The sequence below is a fragment of the Trichomycterus rosablanca genome, chromosome 5, assembly GCF_030014385.1.
Source record: "Trichomycterus rosablanca isolate fTriRos1 chromosome 5, fTriRos1.hap1, whole genome shotgun sequence".
Taxonomy (NCBI): domain Eukaryota; kingdom Metazoa; phylum Chordata; class Actinopteri; order Siluriformes; family Trichomycteridae; genus Trichomycterus; species Trichomycterus rosablanca.
Genome location: NC_085992.1, coordinates 26,811,354 through 26,835,370, shown reverse-complemented (window position 1 = coordinate 26,835,370; position 24,017 = coordinate 26,811,354). Strand labels below are relative to the sequence as shown.

Genomic DNA, 24,017 nt, shown 5'->3' with positions numbered 1-24,017 from the left:
TTTAATGTTAACCCTCCTTCCACAGTAGCTTTTAGCAGAGGAACAACGTTAAACCAACCAACCAATAACACACTGAGATAAAGGATTAGAATGCAAGGTTCATCTGCTGAAAATGGGATCAAGGCTGATTAGTCGGGTTTAGCATGACGTAGAGAGACTCGTCGATCACTTGGCTCCTCAGCTGATCACCTCCTTTCCAGAAAAAGGAACTGTTGAAAATAGCTGTATAGACTATTTGGCCTGTTAATTTTGCTTTTTTGTTGTTGTTTTTAAAGGTAAAGGCATCTGTTTACCAACACAATGGACTTTCTTGAGTTCTGGGTTATCAGAATGGGCACAAAAAGAGGCACTCTCGGAAAAGCCACTTCTGTAACACCATTCTTGTATGGAATACCCAACTAAGCTTTGGAAGTATATGTGTACATTTTTGCAGCAGTTACATAACTAGACGACTGGGTTGAGAACTGATTTTTAATACAGACCAGCTCAAAAAAAAGAAGAAAAGATGGCTTTGATGATAGTCAAATTTGACTTGACCAAGCGAGTAAAGCTGGCCCAGGGACTTTGGCTTCTTTACTGGCTCTCAGTCATGGGTGGCATCTTTATATTTAGCATGGGACTCTTCTTCAAGATCGAGCTCCGCAAAAGGAGTGAGATGATGGACAACAATGAAAGTCATTTTGTGCCCAACATGCTCATTCTGGTAGGCCTTGCTGCCTGTGTTATCAATGCCTTTGGTGGCAAGGTGTGCCATGACTCACTTGACTCAGTCAAGTTTGCCAAATGGAAGCCCTTGGTGAAGAACTACCTGTGTGGATGTTTCGCCTTCTGCATCTTTCTCCTGATTATGGCCATGCTGTGCTTTCTGATGCAAATCTCTCTACATTTTGCCCTGGCTGAGGGGCTAAAAAACGGTATGAAATACTATAAAGATACAGACACGCCAGGACGATGCTTCATGAAGAGAACCCTGGACCTGATGCAGATTGAGTTCCGCTGCTGTGGTAACAACAACTTTAGGGATTGGTTTGAAATTCAGTGGGTTAGCAACCGCTACCTGGACTTCAGCAGTAGTGAGGTTAAAGAGTGAGTGCTGTGGATTTTTTTTTCTATTTACTATAACTGCACACTTGACTAAAAGTATTAAGATAAAGAATGAATAGGAATTAATGTAGAGGTAATGACAGTGGTTAAATACAATTGTGCATAAATGTTGGCTAAAACCACAGTGTATGAACGTGCCAAACCTAAATTACATATTGGCTAAGCAGTAGAAGATTGTGGAACTTGGCTTGATAGAAATGAGGTGTTTAAGAAAGTATCACATAAATACACTGTTGCATGTCATCTTGACTCAATTTATAACTCAATTTACTTCTGTTACTAAAAACCATATGGTAGAAACCAATTTAACCAATTTAAATTTCCTTTAAGTAAAACTTAAAAAAACACATTAAAATCTCAGTCCTACCATGAAATACATGTTCTTAAACGTAAACTGCCAATAATGTCCAAGACAAACAGCACTAAAAGCCTAGTTTTTGTCTTTTTTACTTTTAAATGGCCTTTCTGATGCAACCCTCCTAATTTTATTCAGGCTTGGGACCGGCACTGAGGAGATACTAACAAGTGCACCTCCCAATGGCTAGGCTATTCGACCACCGCTCCTCTGTCATTAGCCAATTAGACACCTGACTAGCCAATAGCACTGCTGATATTTTCACCCTGGATCCCTGGATTTCAGTGGTAGTGGGCTAGCGTGCTTTTCGGGACAGTGGTAGCCTAGTGGGTAGAGCTTTGGGCTATCAACCGGAACATTGGTGGTTCAAATCAAGGCTTTGTTATGCATCCACTGTTGGGTCCTTGAGCAAGGCCCTTAACCTTGTCTGTTCCAGGGGCGCCGTAAGATGGCTGACCCTGCGCTCTGACCCCAGCTTCCAAACAAGCTGGGATATGCGAAGAAAGAATTTCATTGTACTGTACATCTGTATATGTATATATGACAAATGAAGTATATCTTCTTCTTCTTCTTCTTCTGCACTGCACCATCCAAGCTCCCAGTGCTAAAATCCTAGAAACTGTCCAAAAATGTTTTAAATGATCAATGCACATTACAGAGTAAAAAAAATTGCTTTATTTTTTTGCATTATTTGCCGATTTATTACACAAACACATAATACTTTTTATAGAATATGATTTATTAGAGCACTCCCGAAAGTATAGAACAATACTTATATTTACATTTTCAGCATACGCTTTTATTCAAAGAGGCTTTCAGTACTGTGACAGTATTTTATCTAAGCAATTGAGGGTTAAGGGCCTTGCTTAAGGGCCCAACAGTGGCAACCTGGCAGTGGTGGGGCTTGAACCAGCAACCTTTTGATTACTAGGCCAGTACCTTAACCACTAGGCTACAACTGCCCTACCTGATCATTGACCAAAATATTTTAGTTTATGGTTGTACAAACCATGACACTGCAAGCTGAGTTCGGTGAAGGATGTACAATTTCACTGTTTTAATAGTTTAGTTTGGCCAGGTATATGCTTGATTTCCCAATAATTACAAATATTTAAATCTAAAATACAGTTTTATATAAGTATTTGTAGCATTAAGGTGTAATGTGTTGGGTTTTTATCCATTTTGCCTGCATGTTATGTAATAAAAATAATGTAAGGGGAGTGGTGGCTCAGTGGTTAAAGTACAGACTAGTAATTTAAATGTCACTGGTTCAAGCTCAACCACTGCCATGTTGACACTGTTGGGCCCTTGAGTAAGGTCCTTAACCCCTAACTGCTTGGACTGCATTTGGTTACAAGAGTAAGTTGCTTAGGATAAAATCGGCAGCTAAGTGCTGTAAACATAAAACACAGGGTGAAAAAGTAGATTGCATTTTGGGCCTTTACAGACCTACTAAGTGGATATATTTCTTTCTTTCTGTTTTTCCTAAGTCGTGTCACGAGCAACGTGGAAGGTAAATACCTTATGGACAGCGTTCCCTTCAGTTGCTGTAATCCTGGTTCCCCACGGCCGTGTATCCAGCACCATCTAAACAATAATTCAGCTCACTATGACTATGACCATCACACTGAAGAGCTGAACATCTGGACAAAAGGCTGTCGTGAGACACTGGTCTCCTACTATGGGGGTATGATGAACAGCATCGGGTTGCTAGTGCTGCTAGTCATGGTTCTGCAGGTGAGGAAATAGTACTTCAAATCATACCTCAAACAAAAACATGCACACTACAATAATTAATGTATAAAAAACTAAACAGCTCAACCTGTAAGCAGTAAACCAAACAAGCTTACCAGTGGGATTGCTGAGTATTGAAGCATGTAAAAACATTTGCCTCAGCATTATTATTTACTACCCAGTGCCAGAGGAAACAACACTGGTTCAAGACATGTTTGGCAAGAGCTTCATATTAGAGCCATAAGCAATACCATGCCTTGACTGAAGTGATGGAAATCACCATTTGATTTTGGAGCCATGGAAATGCTTTCTCTAGAGTAATGAATTAAGAGTTACAATATGGATGTCTTACAGAGGTATAGTAGTTTGGCAGATGCAAGAAAAATGCAACAACTGGCTACCATTATAGCTGCCAAGTGAAAAGTTTGGTGAAGGAAAAATAACATCTGGATCTTTGGCATAAATTGAAAGGCAGACTGCGAGCCAGACGTAATGGCCCAATGTAAGTGCTGTTGTGGCTAAATACAATTAATTTTTGTTCTACTATCTGTTGAAAAGCCTTTTCAGTATGGCTCTATACATTTTGAGTATTGTAGTAGTAATATTAGATTATATTGGGATTAAGACCTTAGATTAAAATATGTTGGAAGTACTTATGTGGTGCAGCAATCTAATGCGCTAGCCCACCACCACTGGGTTCTCACACTTGTCCCTGCATCCGCAATTCCAAGCTGTACTATCAACCTGGCTGGGAATGCAACAGACACAACTGACTGTGTCTAAAGGAAGGGAGGTCAATAGGGTTTCATTTCTCTTCTGCAAGTGTGACCTCTGCTGACTGGTCAATAGGTACATGAGAGGTGGATGATTCACGAAATAGCATAACGTGGCTTTCCATGTCTGATATGGCTCTCTGTAAATCTCCTTTGGCAGGTAAAAAGCATGCAATTACTGAGCAATTTATTAGGTACACCTATCTGGTACATGTGTTTATTTATTATTTTATAAGCAACACCTACCATACATATAAACTTTGGGGTTATACAAATTCTAAATGTAGCCCGTCTATTGCTTCACATGTTTTAATGACAAGGTAGTAAGTGTTGCATAGTGTAGCAGGTGCAATGGTGTTGTTAGGCTTTTTAAAGAACTTGATGTCAATGCTGGGAGAAAAATAGTGCTCCAACCAAATAATAAACCCAATAAATAAATATAAACAGCATCCTGTGATCACTAGTGAACACAGCTAACACAGCTCTAGTCTCTAACCGTACACCTACTGTGCCAATTGCTACTGGTATGTGTTCCTAAGAAAGACAGAAGTCATTTTAAAGAGTGTTTAAAAAACAACAACACTGTGACACCTAAAATACCCATACCAGAACAACACACAACCATGTCACTACCATGCCATTTTAGGGCTGAGAATAATCCACCTCCCAATTATCAAATGCTTAGTGGGATTACCAAATGGTAAACAGGGAGGGTGACAAATTACTAACAGTAATTGTATACTCACAAACTTCATTTGTTTGGAAGGTGATGTTTACTGAGTAATCCATTTATCTACCAGATAGGTGAACCTAATAAAGTGCTCAGTCAGTGTACAGCCAGTGTGCCAGCTGATGGAATGATTTCAAAGCCTTCAATTTAAGGTAATAGTCAGTGCCTTCAAATGTCAAAGCTCTATTCCAATAAAGTCAAGAGGGAAACCCAAGCTGTCTCCTTATACTGAAAGAACATCTGACTACATGATTACAAAAATTGCAAGTCTGTCTAAATTGCAAACAGATAGAACGCAGGTGTCACTGTAATCAGTCAAGCGTGCTTTATATTGCATAGGCTTAGAAGCCATATGGGGTTTTCTTTGTCTATGTTATCTGTGTCTGGCTCTGGTACAAGCCAATGTCTTATAGAGGACAATGTCACCTGTGTTTTAACAGCTTATAATTCATGGCAGATTGTTTTTTTATTATTATTGAATTCATTAGAATACATTTGTCTGTCAGTTTGTGTTATTCAGACAAAGAAATCACTGTTTCATGTTATTTGTACATGTGGACAAATGTTTACAAAGATGTTAAAATCTGAAGTTGCTTAGGAATGCAATGATCTTATTTTTAAAATCTGTAAAGAGATTTTCAGACTCAACAATTTTAATGTCTGCTGCTCAGTCTAATAGGTTGAGCCCTATTTGTATGACCACAGAGAAGTCACTAGCTGTAGCCTATTATAATGACCGGAAATTCTCATACAAATCAGTTCCTGAATTTAAAAATGTTCTTTTGGCGGCACGGTGGCTCGGTGGCTAGCACTGTCGCCTCACAGCATAAAGGTCCTGGGTTTGATTCCCAGGTGGAGTGGTTTGCATGTTCTCCCTGTGCCTGCAAGGGTTTCCTACGGGAGCTCCAGTTCCCTCCCACAGTCCAAAGACATGCAAGTGAGGTGAATTGGAGATACAAAATTGTCCATGACTGTGTTTGACATTAAAGACTTCAAAACTGATGAATCTTGTGTAACGAGTAGCTCCCTGTTCTGGCATGAGTGTAACCAAAGTGTGTAAAACATGATGTTAAAATCCTAATAAATGAATAAATAAAAATGTTTTTTTGAGTAGATGGACACTAATTCTCACAAACACAATACAATTAATGTAGAAACCTTCCCAGTGGAGCGTAGACTGTTACAGCTGATGGGGTAATGGGTGGGCTTTTGGGAGGACACCAACATATTAATGCCCAAAGTTTTTGAATAGGATGTAAAACATATAGCCATGTGTCCGCATACTTTCGACTACATGGTGTATATACTTTATATGATAAATAAATAATTAATTAAGGCACAATGTAAGTACACTTAAAATGAAGTGTTACCAATGACCTTGGTAACAATTATGCTTACAACTGTGTTGTGTCTTGATAACTAGGTTGGGGATATGGTGGGACTGAAGTACTTGACCACATCTTTGGAGACCTTGGTAAACCCAGAGAATCCCGAGAGTGAAAGTGAAGGTTGGCTGCTGGAAAAGAGTGTGAAAGAGACTGTATCTGACATCATGCAGAAGATAAAGTCCTTTGGCAAAGCCAATCAAGTGGAGGGAGAGGTTGCAGAGGCTGCAGGCACTGCCAGCTGAGTGGGTCACACAACCTGCTGGACTAAGATCACTCCTCTATAAAATTGGTACATTGAGAAGAATATACAAACCCAATTTTAAGAAAAAGTGGGACATTTTGTATAATGAAAGTAAAACAATACTGTGATTTGCTAACATTCATTTATTTAGTTTACAAAAGTACAAAGAAATTGTAATTGTAAATTACTTTTAACGTTCTGGCAAACTAAATTTGATGTCTACATATTTTTAAAAATAGGAATGGGGCAAACTAGTGAAAAGTTTATAGAATATTCAAGTTACACCATAGTAAAACATTCCACAATGCGCAGGTAAAAAGGTAACAAACAGGTGAGGGTGTCAGGTTTATGCCTTTTATAACCAGCCTTTGCAAGCAAAAAAGGGTTTTGTCTCTCTATTTCTCAATGCAAATAATAATTGCAAAAAATTAATAATTTTGTGAATCTAGAGAAATTTCACTCTTCAAATAAAACCAAAAAACAGCTATTAACAAGGATTGTTGAGAAGCTGAAGTCTTGTCACATCATAAAACACCGACCACACATAACATTATGATCGCTGACAGGTGAAGCTAGACGACTGGGTCAGAGCATCTTCAAAACTGCAGCTCTTGTGGGGTGTTTCCGTTCTGCAGTGGTCAGTATCTATCAAAAGTGGTCCAAGAAAGGAACAGTGGTAAACCAACGATGGGGTCATGGGCAGCCAAGGCTCATTGATGCAAGTGGGGAGCGAAGACTGGCCCATGTGGTCCGATCCAACAGACGAGCTGCTGTAGCTCAAATTGCTGAAGAGTTTAAGCTGGTTCTGATAGAAAGGTGCCAGAATACACAGTGCATCACAGTTTGTTGCGTATGGGGCTGCATAGCCACAGACCAGTCAGGGTGCCCATGCTGACCCCTGTCCACCACCGAAAGCGTCAACAATGGGCACGTGAGCATCGGAACTGGACCACGGAGCAATGGAAGAAGGTGGCCTGGTCTGATGAATCACGTTTTCTTTTACATCACGTGGATGGCCGGGTGCGTGCGCGTCGCTTACCTGGGGAACACATGGCACCAGGATGCACTATGGGAAAAAGGTAAGCCAGCAGAGGCAGTGTGATGCTTTGGGCAATGTTCTGCTGGGAAACCTTGGGTCCTGCAAGCCATGTGGATGTTACTTTGACATGTACCACCTACCTAAGCATTGTTGCAGACCATGTTCACCCTTTCATGGAAACAGTATTCCTTGATGGCTGTGGCCTCTTTCAGCAGGATAATGCGCCCTGTCACAAAGCAAAAAGAGTTCAGGAATGGTTTGAGGAGCACAAGAACGAGTTTGAGGTGTTGATTTGGCCTCCAAATTCCACTATAAAAACTGCTACAAGTAGTGTCCTCCGTTCCCAACTGAATAAAAGGTACAATTATCAGGAACAGTGATAGTGGTTAGCATGCGTGGTTCAATTTTAAATTAGTTTATATTTACAAAATACAACTAAGTCTGTGAAAACACTGGAAATCTACTTTACTTTTGTCATTTAAATAAGGAGAATTAACAAATTAAGAGAATAAACAAAACACAAATTCTTGTTTTACTGCATCTTACAAAATGTCCCAACTTTTATGAAAATAGGTTTGTGTGTATGTACATACATCTCTGACCCAAGAATTCAGTAATAGGAAGGGGTGTTCCAATACTTTTGTTCATATAGTGTAAGCACTGTATAAAAAATTATGTCAATGTCTCTACTATCCTGTGAATATAAATGTATAGAGTTTATTTTTTTTAAGATATGTCCAATACCGTTTTTAAGAAGTAAAAGAAAATCATTTGAATATTAAAATCATATTCCCTTTGACTAACCAGGCTTCATAATCCACATGTCCCCCAAAATGTAAAACTTTCATCAAAAAAGTGGTTGTTTTATTTAACAGATTTGCACATTTAATTAATATCCAGCTGTTATCTGCAGTCAGCTTCAGTTATTACCACACTCAGCCCATTTTCATAATAACATATTTATATTGCTCCTTTTGAATGCTGTCTAGATGTAGATTTTAAACCTTACTACCAACTGTGCTTATTCAACCACTATCTTTGGAGGCATTTTTGCTTCTCTAGCCATTTTACTGTGCATAGAGGTTAAAAATCCATGTATCCTCATCTGAACAGACTTATTACATTAGCTTGGTTAGCCCTAAATGTGCATTTATGAGGGTAAACACAATTGTGTAAAGTTCTTTTATACATTTTTAAAGTCTTGTCTTTATTGATAAACAACTAAATGAATCTGAAATTTGCATAACCTAATATTCATGCCCCATAAAACAAAAAGTCATGAATACCAGCTTGAGAGTTCTTAAATGCTCAGGTAAGTTTGATTTGTTAGTTGTTCACATACATTTCACAAGCTGCCAATAATTGGTACATGGTTTTCTTGGCGACAGTTCAACCTTAAGCTAATTACATTCTATATCCTTTTTGCCAATTATTTAGGAGCTGACTGTATATATTCAGACCTGGCTTATACTGATTACAAGTAAAGGATAAACGGGGAGTGATGGCACTCATACTGGCAGCTTTCAATAGTTAGTTAAGTAATCTGATGTGTTAAGGCTCCTCTTAATCCCGCTTGCACTGTTTAATCAGGCTCATGATGAACTGAGAGACAGAAATGAATGTAGTTTGTGAGTAGTATAAAGGCTGCATTACATAAAATGTGATCCTCTTAGATTAAACATTGGTTTTAGGTGTGGAATGGTTAAATTTCCTGTAGAGTCTGTGAGGCCTGAGGAATTGATCATTGGCAAAATTATATTTATTCTTTTTTTTGCAGTCAAGGCACGTTACCCATTGTGTTTTTGTGCATCTAACTTCTGTCATTTTGACTGTATACTGTAAAATGTATGGTTTTACCAATGTATCTAGAATATTGTGCAAGATAAAGAGATTTGAAAATATGCTGCAGGAATTTGTATCATTACTTGCTGAAGCTGAATTTAGTAACGTCTAGTCTTAACTATTCTATTCAATGTGAATTGTGTTAAACTTCTTGTATAGATGTAGGAAGGGAAATACAGATTCAGATAGGTGGATCTGATGTTAGGATAATGCAAGAAAGCTGTATACAGGCGTTGGGACATCCAAGTGTCCCACATTACCTGATAGGATAAGAAGGGGATGAGCTTTTTCCAATGGAGCATCAGGCAACCCTCAAGACATTACTAGTTATCGACAATTACAAGAAAGATGAGTCATTTTTTTATATCAGCAGAATATCAGGTTGATCCTGAAGCACATCCTAGTTTGTCATTTCTCATTTGCTAAATAAAATCTCCAGTTCTTAGAATCTATTCATATGTGTCAATAAGGCATTCATAATTTTAATAATGTTTATAAAAGTAAAAAAGAAACTAATGGTGTATTTTTCTGTATAAAAACAGTACATGTGGACTTTGTCACACAAAACCACTAGAGAGAGTAGAGGCTGTGGGCAGAAAGAAGAGAAAGTCAGCAGGGAAGCAGTCCCGTCATCTGCAATTTTATTCAACCACTAAGTCAATAAAGAGTTGCTGAGAAGTTAAGTGCAGCTAAGCAGCTTTGTTGTAGAGCTTCACCTCTACCAGGTGAAGTTCAAGGACAAAAAGCAATTTGAGCTGGACACATGCAAAGACCTCCTACTGTGCAAACCTAATCTGTCATTGGATGGACAGGGTGATTAGACTGTCTAGTACATAGTGACACAGTGTTTTACAGACAGTGTTCCTTACATTTACTTTTACTTTTATTTTTATTGCAGACAGGATGAACCTGAGATATTTCATGTTTGTCTGCTCAACTTAGTTTCATTTATTAATAAACATCCATTCCTGCATTTCAGGCCTGCAACACATTCCAAAAAAAGTTGGGACAGTAAAGCATTAACCACTTTGTAACGTTGCCATTCCTTTTCACCACACCTAAAAGATGTTTTGGCACCGAGGATACCAAGTGATTTAGTGTTTCAGCTTTTATTTTGTCCCATTATATAGCGCTTTTTACAATGGACATTATCTCAAAGCAACTTTACAGAATTCAGGACCAACAAACCAAAAACCCCTGTTGAGCAAGCCGAGGGCGACAGTGGCAAGGAAAAACTCCCTTAAAATTATAACCTTGAGAGGAACCAGACTCAGCAGGGACCCATCCTACTTGGGTGGCCTGGAGGATACTTTAAATAAATAGGATTTACACAAATCATACACACACAAAATTAAATTGAACTGAAAGTTATAACTAGCAAAATAATAATTGGAGTTCAGTCCAGTCTGTGATAAAATCCATTGTAAGTTCTGGACATTTTTTGTTGCAAACACGCCAGGTTTCCATCCCATCTAGCAGGAGCAGCATTGTTGGCACTGCAGTAGTGCAACAGTACGGGGTCGTCATTGTCGCATTTTTTGTTTCAAAATTTTCCACACATTCTCTATTGGGGACAGGTCAGGACTGCAGGCATGCCATTTACTAGCCCTAAATTGCCCCTGTCCCAACTTTTTTTGGAATGTGTTGCAGGCCTGATATGCAGAAATGGGTGTATATGAACATATGAAATCAAATAACTTGGGTACAACCTGTCTGCAATCAAATAAAAATCAAAGTAAATGTAAGGAACACTGTATTTTTATTTTATTTGCATCCCAACTTTTTCTGATTTGGGGTTGTATATTGTATTGTACAAAAAGATATTTTTCTTTTAAGACAATTTGTTCAAATATTTAGTCACAGCAAAAAAAATAAAGTCCAAAGATTGCTATGCCAGCTGTTTCTTACATGAGTATTTAAATATTTGACCGTATATATCAAAAGCAATCTCTGAGAAATTTCATCTGTGAGCCTGCTGACATTTCCCATTTAAATGCAGTTTACACTCTGAAAGGCTAACTTCCTCAACATAAATATAACCGAAGTGGAGCTTTCCTTTTTTAATCCTCTTTGGTACCATGTTGCCAGATAAGTCAAAGAATCCTGACAGATCTAGGCCACACTGAAGAGAAGCTGCGGTCAGCAAATTGCTTCTGAGCGGGTCATGAAATTAACACCACATGCCCACCAAATGCATTTAACAACTGCCTCTGACTAGCAGTACAAGTTCACCCACCAAACAGGCTGGTAAATAGATTACATCTATAGTTTTGGCATTTTTTCCCCCCCAAAAGCTTAGCTAGTCTTTATGAAGCCACATACAAGGTCATGTTTTTATGTTTAAAATATTAAAATTGAAGAATCAGCAATACAATTGCTTGGAGGATATAATCCCTATTTTGGGGGAAAACAAAACAAAATTCCAAGGGGTTACACTCCTCTAGAGAAATTGTATTAACCTTTATTTTAACTTCTCTATTTTTTACATTTTGTGTACAGCTGCATTTTTCAGATACACTATATGGCCAAAACTATTTGGACATCTGACCATGAGCTTGTTGGACTTCCCATTTCAAAAAGAGTGATAAAATAGACTTTTTTCAGCTACAACAGAAGTCACTCGTCTTAGAAGGCTTCTCACAAAACTGCAACTTGATGCTTCAATGACCAACATCAGTTCCCAGTCATACAAATGCTATTTGACTAAAGTGGCCCACAGACATACTATAATGTTCCAGTTTATTCCAAAGCTGTACAGTGAGGCTGAGGTCAGGGCTCAGCGCAGGCCACTTACTGACAGTGCTACAGGTATGTCTGGATTAAACGCTCGGGTTATTCAGGGTTCGAATCTAACGATCTGGCATTACTTAATTTAGTGTAAGGATCCCTCTGGCTAAATAAACTATCAGTTACCTATTAGTATAATATTTAACAATAATTAATGTATTGAATTAAAAATTCAACATTGATGTCCTAAATTGCAATATATATAAAATATAAATAAAGCTCAGGTGGCACAGCAGACTATTACGCTAGGCCACCACTGTTGAGATCCGTGTGTGTTTTACACTTTGATTAAATTCATGGCAGAGACATTTGGAGTGTAGGAGAAAACCGGAGCTCCCAGAGGAAACCCACATAGAAACAGGGAGAACTACACAGAAAGAACCTCGAACGCTACACCTGAGAATAAAACCCAGGACCTTCTTTCTGTGAGGCCACCGTGCTGCCTGCATCTAGACAGACATTATTGGCTATGTCTGAGAGGGCAGACAGACGAAGCCCTACGATGAAGAAGCGCCCTGTCCAGAGTATTCCTGCTTTGCACCCAGTGTTTCTCGGTGAAACCAGACACACCATGACACTGACCAGGATCAAGTGGTTGATGAAAATGAAAAGAAAATTTACCAAAAATGATTAATACAGATTTAAAAATATAATAAGAATTGGCCTTAGGATTGCATATGCCAAAAAGATAAAGTATTTCAGATCTGTGAAAGCACATGGTGACGGATGGATAATGAGAAGCCTTTTTCAAAACCTATAACTTTCAATAATGAATTAAGATACAAACTGTCACAAGACCTTTTCTGTTCAGTTTGGACTATTCTATTATTAAAGCAAACAAAGCTTGCTTAAGCTACCCAATAAAAAAAAATAACACTTGACAAATTGGCTTTGTGTAATGGCTTGTCTTTAAGCTGCTCATTGAGCTGGACAACAAACACGAACATCAAACCCATATTTACACGGCACATAGCTTTTTACAATGTATTTTATTATTGTTTACAATATTGTACAATGTAGCCATTTATACAAGAATTCACATATTAACATATTAAGACATATATACTGTATGTCTTTCGTGTAATATAATGCTGCAGCCTCAACACTCAAAGTGCGTTGAGAAGAATGTTTCCTGTGAGGGACCTCAGGGGAAATCCTGCTGAGACTGAGGGGGTGTGTCTGTCAAAGTGAGTGAGCAAATGCATGTTGCACCAGTTTTCAACATTATGTTAACATTCTTTTACAAGTATCGATGATAAATGATATTTCTAGACGCAATCATAAGGAAAGCACACATGCCAACAAACCCTGGATTATTACATCATTTATGGGTGTTCTGAATCTTATTTGGCAGTCACTTTGGAAATAAACTACAGAAAAGATGACGTAAAGTTGATTAATCAAAGCTAACTCCTTTTTCAATCATAATTTTAAAAAGTCTCCCTTTTGTAGTAATATCCAATTACCAGGCGTAGTATCCTTCCTAATGCTGTAGACCTCTACCCTGACCGAGGCGTGTCAGACCAAAAAAATGCCCCCTTCCGAGATTGTTAGGTGAAACGAAGCTCACACAGAGAACACTACCATGCAAGGAGAGTAACGCACTGCTCTGCATTATGCACCGTCTCTGTGCAGGCACCTTCAACCAGCCAGCAGAGGCCATGATTGCAAGAGTAATGAGGCCCACCCTCAGGCATAGCCAATCATGTATGTGTAGGCGCGTGGGCAGAAGAAAGCACTGCTGAGGTTCGAGCTCAGAGCTCAGCTGTGGTGGGCTAGCATTAGGTCACGATGCCTTCTAGATCTCCGGTCTCCTTTTAGATCAAAGCAGACCAAAAATTTTTTTAAGCAGATGGCCTAACTTGGACAGGACTGATTAAACCTGATGCTGAAAAGTGGTTGAGTGTCCATCACATGACCTAGAGTTTGTCCATAGACTTGCTGTGTGTTCTATAGAAAGTTTCCCCGCTGCCAACACACCTCTTTGAATTAATTGGGAAGAGCAGGTTAGTGTGCGTCTGTGGAAGCGGACCTGCAGCGTGACCAGGATGAAGAGGTTCGATGAGAGTAAAAATAATAAACCCCGATCATGTGCTGAAAGCAGAAAGAAAAGTTGAAACTCTGCAGAGTAGTGGGTCTTCAGGGAAACCCTGTTGAAGACTACACACACTTTACAGGATCGACAAATTACCCAATAATTTAATGAATTAATTTTTAATAACACACACATGAACCAAACACACACCTTGTCAACAGGTATATTAAACGTCCTTAATTACAAAAGCAAAATCCAAAACTGAGTCAGCCATAAATTACATAAAGCTTCACATAAATAAAACTTGATAAAAATGGGTTTAGAACTGACGCCGATATGAAACTCGGCTGTAAAGTCACACAGACAGAAAGGCTTAGAAATCTATCATAGTAGAAACACACTTTTCACAAACCATCTCACAGAACACACACGCACTTACAGGTGCTCACAGGATGACGCCCAGATGTCTTTATGTTGGCTTGTTGTCATTCACTGAGCATTAGCAGCCAAGTGGCCTTAACAGAGATATTGCAATGAGTGGGAAGGGGGAGCGTGGGAGCCGGCTAAAGAGCCTGAAGATGGCGCCATTCCATTATGGCTACTATCGCGACCTGAGGGTCGTTGAGGAACATTGTGCTTGCTTAGAAGAGAACACCATCATTATTCGTTAATAAAGGAATCTGAGAACTGTGCATCAAACCCATGCTAAAGCTGACTGGATGAAAATAACTTAATGGCATAGAGAACACAGAACATAAATAGCTTTTCTGCTGGAAGAGTTTCTCCGAGACATTGCGCAGCATGAAAACCCATCGCCTGGCAGATGAATACCTTGGTTATATGTTTGTCTACTTCATTCCATTTTTAAATAAGAATTCTGATCGAATAAGAAAGAAGGGAGGAAACAAGACCTTCCCAAATGAGATAGTGAAGTAAAGCTGCGCATTCACCCACTCGAGACAAGAGAAAAACAGGAAGAAGCAGAAGGAGAGTGCAAGAGGTGGCATTGCTATAGCAACCTTTGCTGTAATTGTGCAGCTCATCTGTGCGTCTCACTGACACAAGCCAGGCAACTCCAGGAAATTACAAATGCTGCCAGTCGATGCCCACCAGAGTTTGGTTAGCCTCCTGCGCGTGACCGATCTCCTCTGTGATGCTATGCTGGCGCCACAGCTTCTGGATCTTTTTGTAGCGCTCACGGCACAGATGCAAAGGATTCCCTCGTCTGAAAGATAGCCAAATAAAGCTACTTAGCTACTTAGTTTAATCCTGAGATACACCGATCAGCCATAACATTAAAACCACCTCCTTGTTTCTGCACACATTGTTCATTTTATCAGCTCCACTTACCATATAGAAGCACTGTGTAGTTCTACAATTACTGACTGCAGTCCATCTGTTTCTCTACATGCTTTGTTAGCCCCCTTTCATGCTGTTCTTCAATGGTCAGGACTCTCCCAGGACCACTACAGAGCAGGTATTATTTGGGTGGTGGGTTATTCTCAGCACTGCAGTGACACTGACATGGTGGTGGTGTGTTAGTGTGTGTTGTGCTGGTATGAGTGGTTTGGACACAGCAGCGCTGTTGGAGTTTTTAAACACCTCACTGTCACTGCTGGACTGAGAATAGTCCACCAACGAAAAATATATCCAGCCAATGGCGTCCTGTGACCACTGATGAAGGTCAAGAAGATGACCAACACAAACAGCAGCAATAGATGAGCGATCGTCTCTGACTTTACATCTACAAGGTGGACCAACTAGGTAGGAGTGTCTAAAAGAGTATACAGTGAGTGGGCACAGATTTAAAAACTCCAGCAGCGCTGCTGTGTCTTATCCACTCATACCAGCACAACACACACTAACACACCACCACCATGTCAGTGTCACTGCAGTGCTGAGAATGATCCACCACCTAAATAATACCTGCTCTGTAGTGGTCCTGGGAGAGTCCCGACCATTGAAGAACAGCATGAAAGGGGGCTAACAAAGCATGCAGAGAAACAGATGGACTACAGTCAGTAATTGTAGAACTACAAAGTGCTTCTATATGGTGGAGCTCATAAAATGGACAGTGAGTGTAGAAACAAGGAGGTGGTTTTAATGTTATGGCTAATCAGTGTATATTGCACCAAGACTTGAAATCTTTACCTGAGCCCTTGATCAGTTTCTCCATAATCATCTAGGTATGGGGGAGCATAGAAACAGCCCTTAGTCTTTCCAGCCAGGAAGAGAACCTGACACTCCCTCACCCTATAAAAGAGCAAAGAGAACACATTTACTCAAACTGGTCACTTGACCCAAATATTACCAGAACTATGAGCCTAAATTTAGCTCTAGAAAGCTGGTTTAGCATCTGTGGCAAGGTTCATGTTCTAGTACACAGGCTAAGAATAAGAAGCTTAGTCCGTTATTCTGTCTGATTCTGCTGTTGCAACCAAAATTGTTTATCAGCAAACTGAAATGTCACTTACTGGTCAATAACAAGCCAAAAGTAAGTATACAGTTCCAATCAGAAAAATTCAACCTCTCACCTTATAAGATATTATGCTGATGTGTAAAGAATTAAAAAAAATTCTACAACAAAAAGTCTTAACAGAAAAATAACATTTATCAATGCATATAACCAATATTAAGAACTTTAAGTTGGCATACTTTTGGCATACATTTTAAATGAAAGACATCTAGCTCTCTAGACAAATGTCCATGCACACTGTTATCCAACCCCCAGCTTCAGTACTTGGTGGAACATCCTTTGCCTTAACAACCTCTAATAAGCAATTTTAGCACATGCTAACAAGCTTGACACCACTCTTGTGGCTAAAGCTTTTACCTCATTTAAAGTTTGATGGCTTTTGTGCTGCAACTGGTTTCTTTAAATCCCACCAAAGAATATCCGAGATTTAAATCTAGAGACTTCAGGATATTCAAGGACTGATTCCTTTACCAAGCATTGGTTGACTTGAAAGTGAGCTTGTGATTATTCTGTTGCAGGAAAGTCCAATCATCACTAAGGTTACATTTCACCACAGAAGACAAAACATTCCTCCAAATGTCACATGGTCAAAATTGCTAGTTCTTGCAGAAGAAAAACATCCCCACAACACTGATCAAGCTGCATGCTTGACCGGGTAGGGGATAAGTCTTGAGTCCCAATGATTTAATCATGTCATAACCCAACTTTAGGTCATACAGACTAGCAAGTTTTAGGTTCAATAAGGGCAATATTATGTACGGCTTAAATAATTGGAAGAAAAAATTATTTATGCTACTCTAAAATACTTCACCATTCATTTTCTTTGTTTATTTGTTACATCATTCAACAGATAAAGGGTTTATTTAAAGCAAAATCTAGCTCTGCAGAAAAGTTTATTAATCCTTATTTTCTTTTGGAGGCGGAGGGGGTTAAACGTTTCCAGTTACAATTGTAGGTGATGTAAATACATTTTTGCATGTATAGGTGGTTTTTCATGGTTACGTTAATAAATTTCTACCCAACAGATTGCTGCTGGGACCATGAGCTTATATATACAGTATATATATACACATGTACTGTATATTAGGGCTGTCGAAGTTAACGCGATAATAACGCATTAACGCGATCACAATTTAACGCGATAAAAAAAAAATAGTGCCGTTAACACAAATTCTATTTAGCCCTGCGAGTCATCCGTAGTTCATGTTGAGACTTGACCGTGCACGGCATCTCTCATTAAGAGTAGAGGAGTAAGTGAGTGATGGAGAAAGGTCTGTTAAACGGGAAGTTTCATTTCAAAAGTTTGCCAGATGGCTTTTTGTATGCACTTTGCATTACGTGAGATTTCAATATGTCTTTAATGAAGTCCAACTTTGCATAATTTATTTTTGTTTGCGCAGTACTGTGAAGTCCTATAGGCTGTGACTGAATACAACAATTGAAGTTTTATTTAGTTTTTTTGTTTTTTTGTTACACATATCTGAACTGAGACACAGTAGTATGTGACTACATGTCTTATATTTGAGACTACAGCTCCCTAATCTATTACAAATCCAATTTTGTGTTGTGTAGGTTCAGTATTACTGCCTAGTATGTGAGTGAATAAAACTCCCTTACAGTTTTCTCTTGTCCCAGCAGTTTTTAACATCAGTACATTTAGCATAAAATGTGTTCACCATTTTAATTATAAAATTTCACTTAAAAATCCTTGTTTTCTATAACATTTACACAGATTTTTTTTTTTTCAATGCGATTAATTGCGAATAACTATATGAAATTCTGAGATTAATCGCGATAAAAAATTTTAATCGTTTGACAGCCCTAATATATATATATATATATACAGTATATACAGTGGGGTCCAAAAGTATTTAGTCAGCCACTGATTGTGCAGGTTCTCCTACTTAGAAAGATGAGAGAGGTCTGTAATTTTCATCATAGGTACACTTCAACTATGAGAGACAAAATGAGAAAAAAAAATCCAGGAAATCACATTAGGATTTTTAAAGAATTTATTTGTAAATTATGGTGGAAAATAAGTATTTGGTCAATAACAAAAGTTCAACTCAATACTTTGTAACATAACCTTTGTTGGCAATGACAGAGGTGAAACGTTTCCTGTAAGTCTTCACCAGGTTTGCACACACTGTAGCTGGTATTTTGGCCCATTCCTCCATGCAGATCTCCTCTAGAGCAGTGATGTTTTGGGGCTGTCGCTGGGCAACACGGACTCCACAAATTTGCTATGGGGTTGAGGTCTGGAGACTGGCTAGGCCACTCCAGGACCTTGAAATGCTTTTTACGGAGCCACTCCTTCGTTGCCCGAGCGGTGTGTTTGGGATCATTGTCATGCTGGAAGACCCAGCCACGTTCCATCTTCAATGCTCTCACTGATGGAAGGAGGTTTTGGCTTAAAATCTCACGATACATGGCCCCGTTCATTCTTCCCTTAACACGGATCAGTCGTCCTGTCCCCTTTGCAGAAAAACAGCCCCAAAGCATGATGTTTCCACCCCCAAGCTTCACAGTAGGTATGGTGTTCTTGGGTTCTTCTTCTTCTTCCTCCAAACACGACAAGTTGAGTTTTTACCAAAAAGTTCCATTTTGGTTTCATCTGACCACATGATATTCTCCCAAACCTCTTCGGGATCATCCATATGCTCTCTGGCAAACATCAGACGGGCCTGGACATGTACTGGCTTAAGCAGGGGGACACGCCTGGCACTGCAGGATTTGAGTCCCTCTCGGCGTAGTTACTGATGGTAGCCTTTGTTACTTTGGTCCCAGCTCTCTGCAGGTCATTCATCAGGTCCCTCCGTGTAGTTCTGGGATTTTTGCTCACTGTTCTCATGATCATTTTGACCCCACGGGATGAGATCTTGACCCCAAGGGAGATTATCAATGGTCTTGTATGTCTTCCATTTTCTTACAATTGCTCCCACAGTTGATTTATTCACACCAACCTGCTTGCCTATTGTAGATACACTCTTCCCAGCCTGATGCAGGTCTACAGTTTTCTTCCTGGTGTCGTTCGACAGCTCTTTGGTCTTGGCCATGGTTGAGTTTGGAGTCTGACTGTTTGAGGCTGTGGACAGGTGTCTTTTATACAGATAACGAGGTCAAACAGGTGCCATTAATACAGGTAACGAGTGGAGGACAGAAGAGCTTCTTAAAGAAGAAGTTACAGGTCTGTGAGAGCCAGAAATCTTGCTTGTTTGTGGGTGACCAAATACTTATTTTCCACCATAATTTACAAATAAATTCTTTAAAAATCCTACAATGTGATTTATTGGATTTTTTTTTCTCATTTTGTCTCTCATAGTTGAAGTGAACCTATGATGAAAATTACAGACCTCTCTCATCTTTCTAAGTAGGAGAACCTGCACAATCAGTGGCTGACTAAATACTTTTTGGCCCCACTGTATGTGTTGGCTATGTGTAGAAATCTGCATGTATTAGTTTCTCAATTTTTTTAAAAGCACACCTATAAAGACTTTTTCAAACCTGAGAAAAATGCCGACACCTGCTCCACAGACAAACGTGTGCGCTGTACAGGCACCTACATCATCTCCCTCCAGATCAGTTTGGCAGCAGTAGCTCTGAGAGCACAGCATCGTGCCACACACCAAGCACAGTGTCGGTGCCCGAGACTTATCACCACCTGACTTTGGACAGCTACAAAAAACAAAAAAAACAGCCAAGCTCATAATATGCAAATACCTGTCCAGACATGCAAGCTTTATTAAAAATGGAAATGAAGTAAATGTGAGACGACCGACTGCTGTTATTAGACTTTGGAGTAACTCACGTGAAGCTGGAAGCTTGGTTGATTAAAGCACTGTAGTCCCCTGGCAGGTCAATCAGCTTATTAGATTCTCTAGGAAAACTACACAAAAATAACAAGGAAGAAACCATTAAAGGGTGTTGCAACAATGCATCTTGCTGGTTGCTGAACCGCAACCAATTTTTTCTAATTTTGATATAATAAGGTAAAGACATCACAAAAGCTATGCAAAACACAGCTTCATTCCATTAACTGGAGATAATAATTTAATTTATCCATGTAAAAAAAACTGCCACCTAAACCAAATAACTGGTTGTGCCATGCTTGGCTGTAACAATGGCAATCAAATGTTTGTGATAACTTGTGATCATTTTTAAGGTCTTTTGGTTCACTCTTAGGAAGGGCTAGGATTTTAACCCGCAACCTTCTAGTTGGTAACTCACAGCTCTAAAACATACAAAACTGTAGCACCTAGACAGCTTTAATCCCACATGCTGCAATAAAAAATCAACTGAATAGTATTTGGATTACTTAAGAAATTACTTAATTAAGAAAAAACATATAATAATATATGACAAACCTTATAAGGGTTTCTCGAGATGTAAGACAATGTTGCATGCCTGGGTGAGAGCACCACCTGCAGAACGAAAAAGAACACAACAACTCAACAAATCATTCATGCAATTTAAAGCTGAGCATTCAACACAAGCTCTTATTACTTAGGTCTTACCCCTGAACCAGAGGCTCTAGAAACTCCAGGTTATTATAATAGAGCTGAAGCAAGTTGGAAGGTAGACAGAGGTATGAACACAGTGCTTCCCATTCACCTATACCTACAACTAGAGAAGGGGGGGGAAGAAGACAAATTAGGTATACATTGAGTTATTTCAACTATAGATTAGATAGATTCATTTATACATCATGTAAAGGCTTTAATGTCATGTCCTGTAGTAGTGATTCTTAATGACTGGACCAAAATCGGTTTAGCACACTGTCCTTAAGGTCACATGATTTGATTGATTCTACACACAAAATATGGACAACTAATACATCTATCTTTACCTGCCTTTTAATCTGGACATGCAAACCATTAATTTTAAACACATGCTACCCTTGTAATTATTCTTATTTAAATGTACTATTGAGTCATGAGTACAGTCTTAAAATGTACTATTGACTATTGAGCTCTGTTTCTACTAACACGTGTACTGCAGGTAAATAGCTTCTGAGTGCAGGTTTTTAGCCTACTACTTAAATCTAAAAATGAACAGGTTTTGAAAAATCTACATGAATAAATTATTGTTCTGAAGTCTATTATCCTAGTCACAAAGTCAGTTTAGTCTATTAAGTTGTCTGCTTGTCCTACCTTCACATAGTACAATTCCTAATGCTCCAGTTAGCCAGAAGCTGTATCATTAATCCTAGATAAATTACCATTAAGACAGAGTAGCTGCTGACTGGGCAGGGTTAAAAATAGAAGAACTCAGGTACAGGTACTCCACCCCACCCCCTACCACCTGAACCCTTAAAAAATCTAGAAAAAAAACCTGTGTGTGTGTGCAGAGTGAGTAAATGTGACCAAAACAAAGCTTACCTTGGAGTTCGGGTGGAGCAGGAACTCCACTAAGATAGTGGAAGAAAAGAGCTGCTCCTCTTAGGAAGGGCAGGATACCTGCCTTTACACATTGCCATATATGCCAGCCTGAGCTCACCTCACTAAGGTTACTAAAACACACAAAACACAGATTTTCTGACTTTCTGACTGTCCATGTTTCAAAATAAGTCACAAAACACTTGTCAGGCTAACAAATGTAATAATAAATGTAGTGAAGGGAAATAAGTATTAAATCACATGCTATTTAATATACGGCAAGGGGTAAATAAAAAGAACAGAAAATAATAATAATAATGCAGTCTCACCAGCCTACATGATTCCTTAGTGTGTTATAGAGCAGACAAACACTTTCTTCCTCTTCCCGTTCGAGTCCCCCACTTTCTTGTTCCATGGTCAGCACCTCTGTAAAAATAACACCAACATAAGACCCAAAACACATATTTTATCTAATGCGTCTCTACTCATAACAGATAACAGAAGAATATCAGGGCTGCTCCTTCTGCTTGTTAAAGTATTTAAACAAGCCTTGCATCTTGCATAAGACTGTATATGTGCCTACCTGGTACAGAGGTGAAAAGGATCTGAACCAGGTGCGCTACAGTGACCAGGTGGAGGATATGAAGCTGTGCAGCATCAGTACTCAGACCTGAAGTGTCTTGGCAGTGCACAGCTGAGTAAGACAACACCAGACTAACCTGAAACACAAACAAACAAAAGAAAGAACAATGCAATGAATAATACATCTTATTTTACAGACTAAAGGTTGTTTTACAAGAGAGATTCAACCACAGCTTTAAAGAAAAGTTAAGATTTTTTTTCAATCTTAGATTTTGCTTTAAATATAGTCATCAATTGCACAATACAGCAAATGAAAAAAAGAAGTATTTTAAAGTATCAGGATATTTTGTTATTACTGCCCGGTCACAATTGTTCAACCCTAATTAATATTGCTAATCTTAAAACTTACTGCTATTCTGTATCACCTAAACAACATAATTGAACCACTGGAACACACTAGCAAACCTTAATTTGATTCAGCTCAGATGGTATAAAATAAACGCAACCCAAAGACTCAAGTGTAAGGGCAAAAAGTATAAAAAGATTTTCAAGACCTGCTTCTGAATTATAAAGTCAAGCAGTAGCATCTAGATGCTAAACAGAATAGTATCAAAAATGTATCCCTATCGCATATCCTGAGAATGAAGTCAAATTTGCCAATAGAAATAAACTGCTGCCCTCCAATAAGGTAAGATTTAAACCAGGTTAAAAGCAATGCCAAAGATGCCTGGGTAGAATTTAAGACAGGATAATAAAATATTGTAATTAACCATGTGGAATGCTGCACTTTCATCTAAAATAAGTAAAATAATAAGAAGTGTCCTCAAAGCAGAGAGGGTCATTAACCACAGTAAAAGTGGGTCTGTAGTTACCAGTAGTCAGGAAGGGTATCCCATGTAAAAACTGTGCCACTTCAGGTATGTGGACCAGAATAAAGCTCCTCGTATAATTGAAGTCATACAAAATCAAGGGGGTTGGAACTTGATTAGTGTTGTTAAGCAAAGCAAAAAAAATAAATAAATAAATAAAATCACAACAGGAGCACAGTGGCAGATGAGCATGCCAGTGTGTGTCTGGACCGGTAAACACTCAAGCTTTCCTGAACACCATAAATGCCTGTTCAGTGCATGACAGGATCACAGAATTGACTTAAGATATGACTTAAAAAAAAAAAAAAAAAAAAAAAAAAAAAAAAAAAAAAAAAAAAAAATGATGTGTCATGTTAGGTGAAGGTTTTATTTCTACAGACAACTAAATCACACTAAATATAGAGGGTCTACAATCTCAGTTAGACCCTGACAACTCACCAGCAAGTGAAACATGTCCACATCAAGGATGCAGGGGGAGTTCTCCACTTGGGAGTCAGGAACTAGGGCTGCAGGATACAGACACAATCAGTAACTGTGACACTTATATGGAATACATTTATTTACAAACTCACAATTTACATAAATAAATGAGTGAATAATCATCAGTTGGTAATTTGACCAGAACCGGTCCTAAAACCAGTGTATTGTGGTCCATATAGAAAATTCTAAACTCAAAAATGTCTTAAA

General features: G+C 38.8%; 2 protein-coding genes across 4 annotated transcripts in view; one reads left to right on the top strand and one right to left on the bottom strand.

Annotated features, from left to right (window-relative positions):
* The first annotated feature begins 505 nt into the window (after window positions 1–505).
* Window positions 506–6,326, top strand: prph2b (peripherin 2b (retinal degeneration, slow)). The gene is made up of 3 exons (XM_062995012.1): window positions 506–1,086; window positions 2,950–3,196; window positions 6,120–6,326. Exons 1-3 carry the CDS (start codon window positions 506–508, stop codon window positions 6,324–6,326), a joined length of 1,035 nt encoding a protein of 344 aa, XP_062851082.1.
* Window positions 6,327–12,963: 6,637 nt separating this feature from the next.
* ubr2 (ubiquitin protein ligase E3 component n-recognin 2) overlaps window positions 12,964–24,017 on the bottom strand; it is a 62,119-nt gene continuing 51,065 nt past the window's right edge. For all 3 annotated transcript variants that reach the window (XM_062995920.1, XM_062995921.1, XM_062995922.1), the window contains exons 38-47: window positions 23,769–23,836; window positions 22,463–22,598; window positions 22,209–22,305; window positions 21,883–22,013; window positions 21,019–21,127; window positions 20,869–20,925; window positions 20,313–20,390; window positions 20,009–20,179; window positions 16,180–16,281; window positions 12,964–15,253 (exon numbers count right to left, since the gene is read on the bottom strand). In XM_062995920.1, the coding sequence (XP_062851990.1) occupies window positions 15,112–15,253; window positions 16,180–16,281; window positions 20,009–20,179; window positions 20,313–20,390; window positions 20,869–20,925; window positions 21,019–21,127; window positions 21,883–22,013; window positions 22,209–22,305; window positions 22,463–22,598; window positions 23,769–23,836 (1,091 nt within the window). In that variant the 3' untranslated portion in view covers window positions 12,964–15,111. The remainder of the gene's footprint in view (window positions 15,254–16,179; window positions 16,282–20,008; window positions 20,180–20,312; window positions 20,391–20,868; window positions 20,926–21,018; window positions 21,128–21,882; window positions 22,014–22,208; window positions 22,306–22,462; window positions 22,599–23,768; window positions 23,837–24,017) is intronic.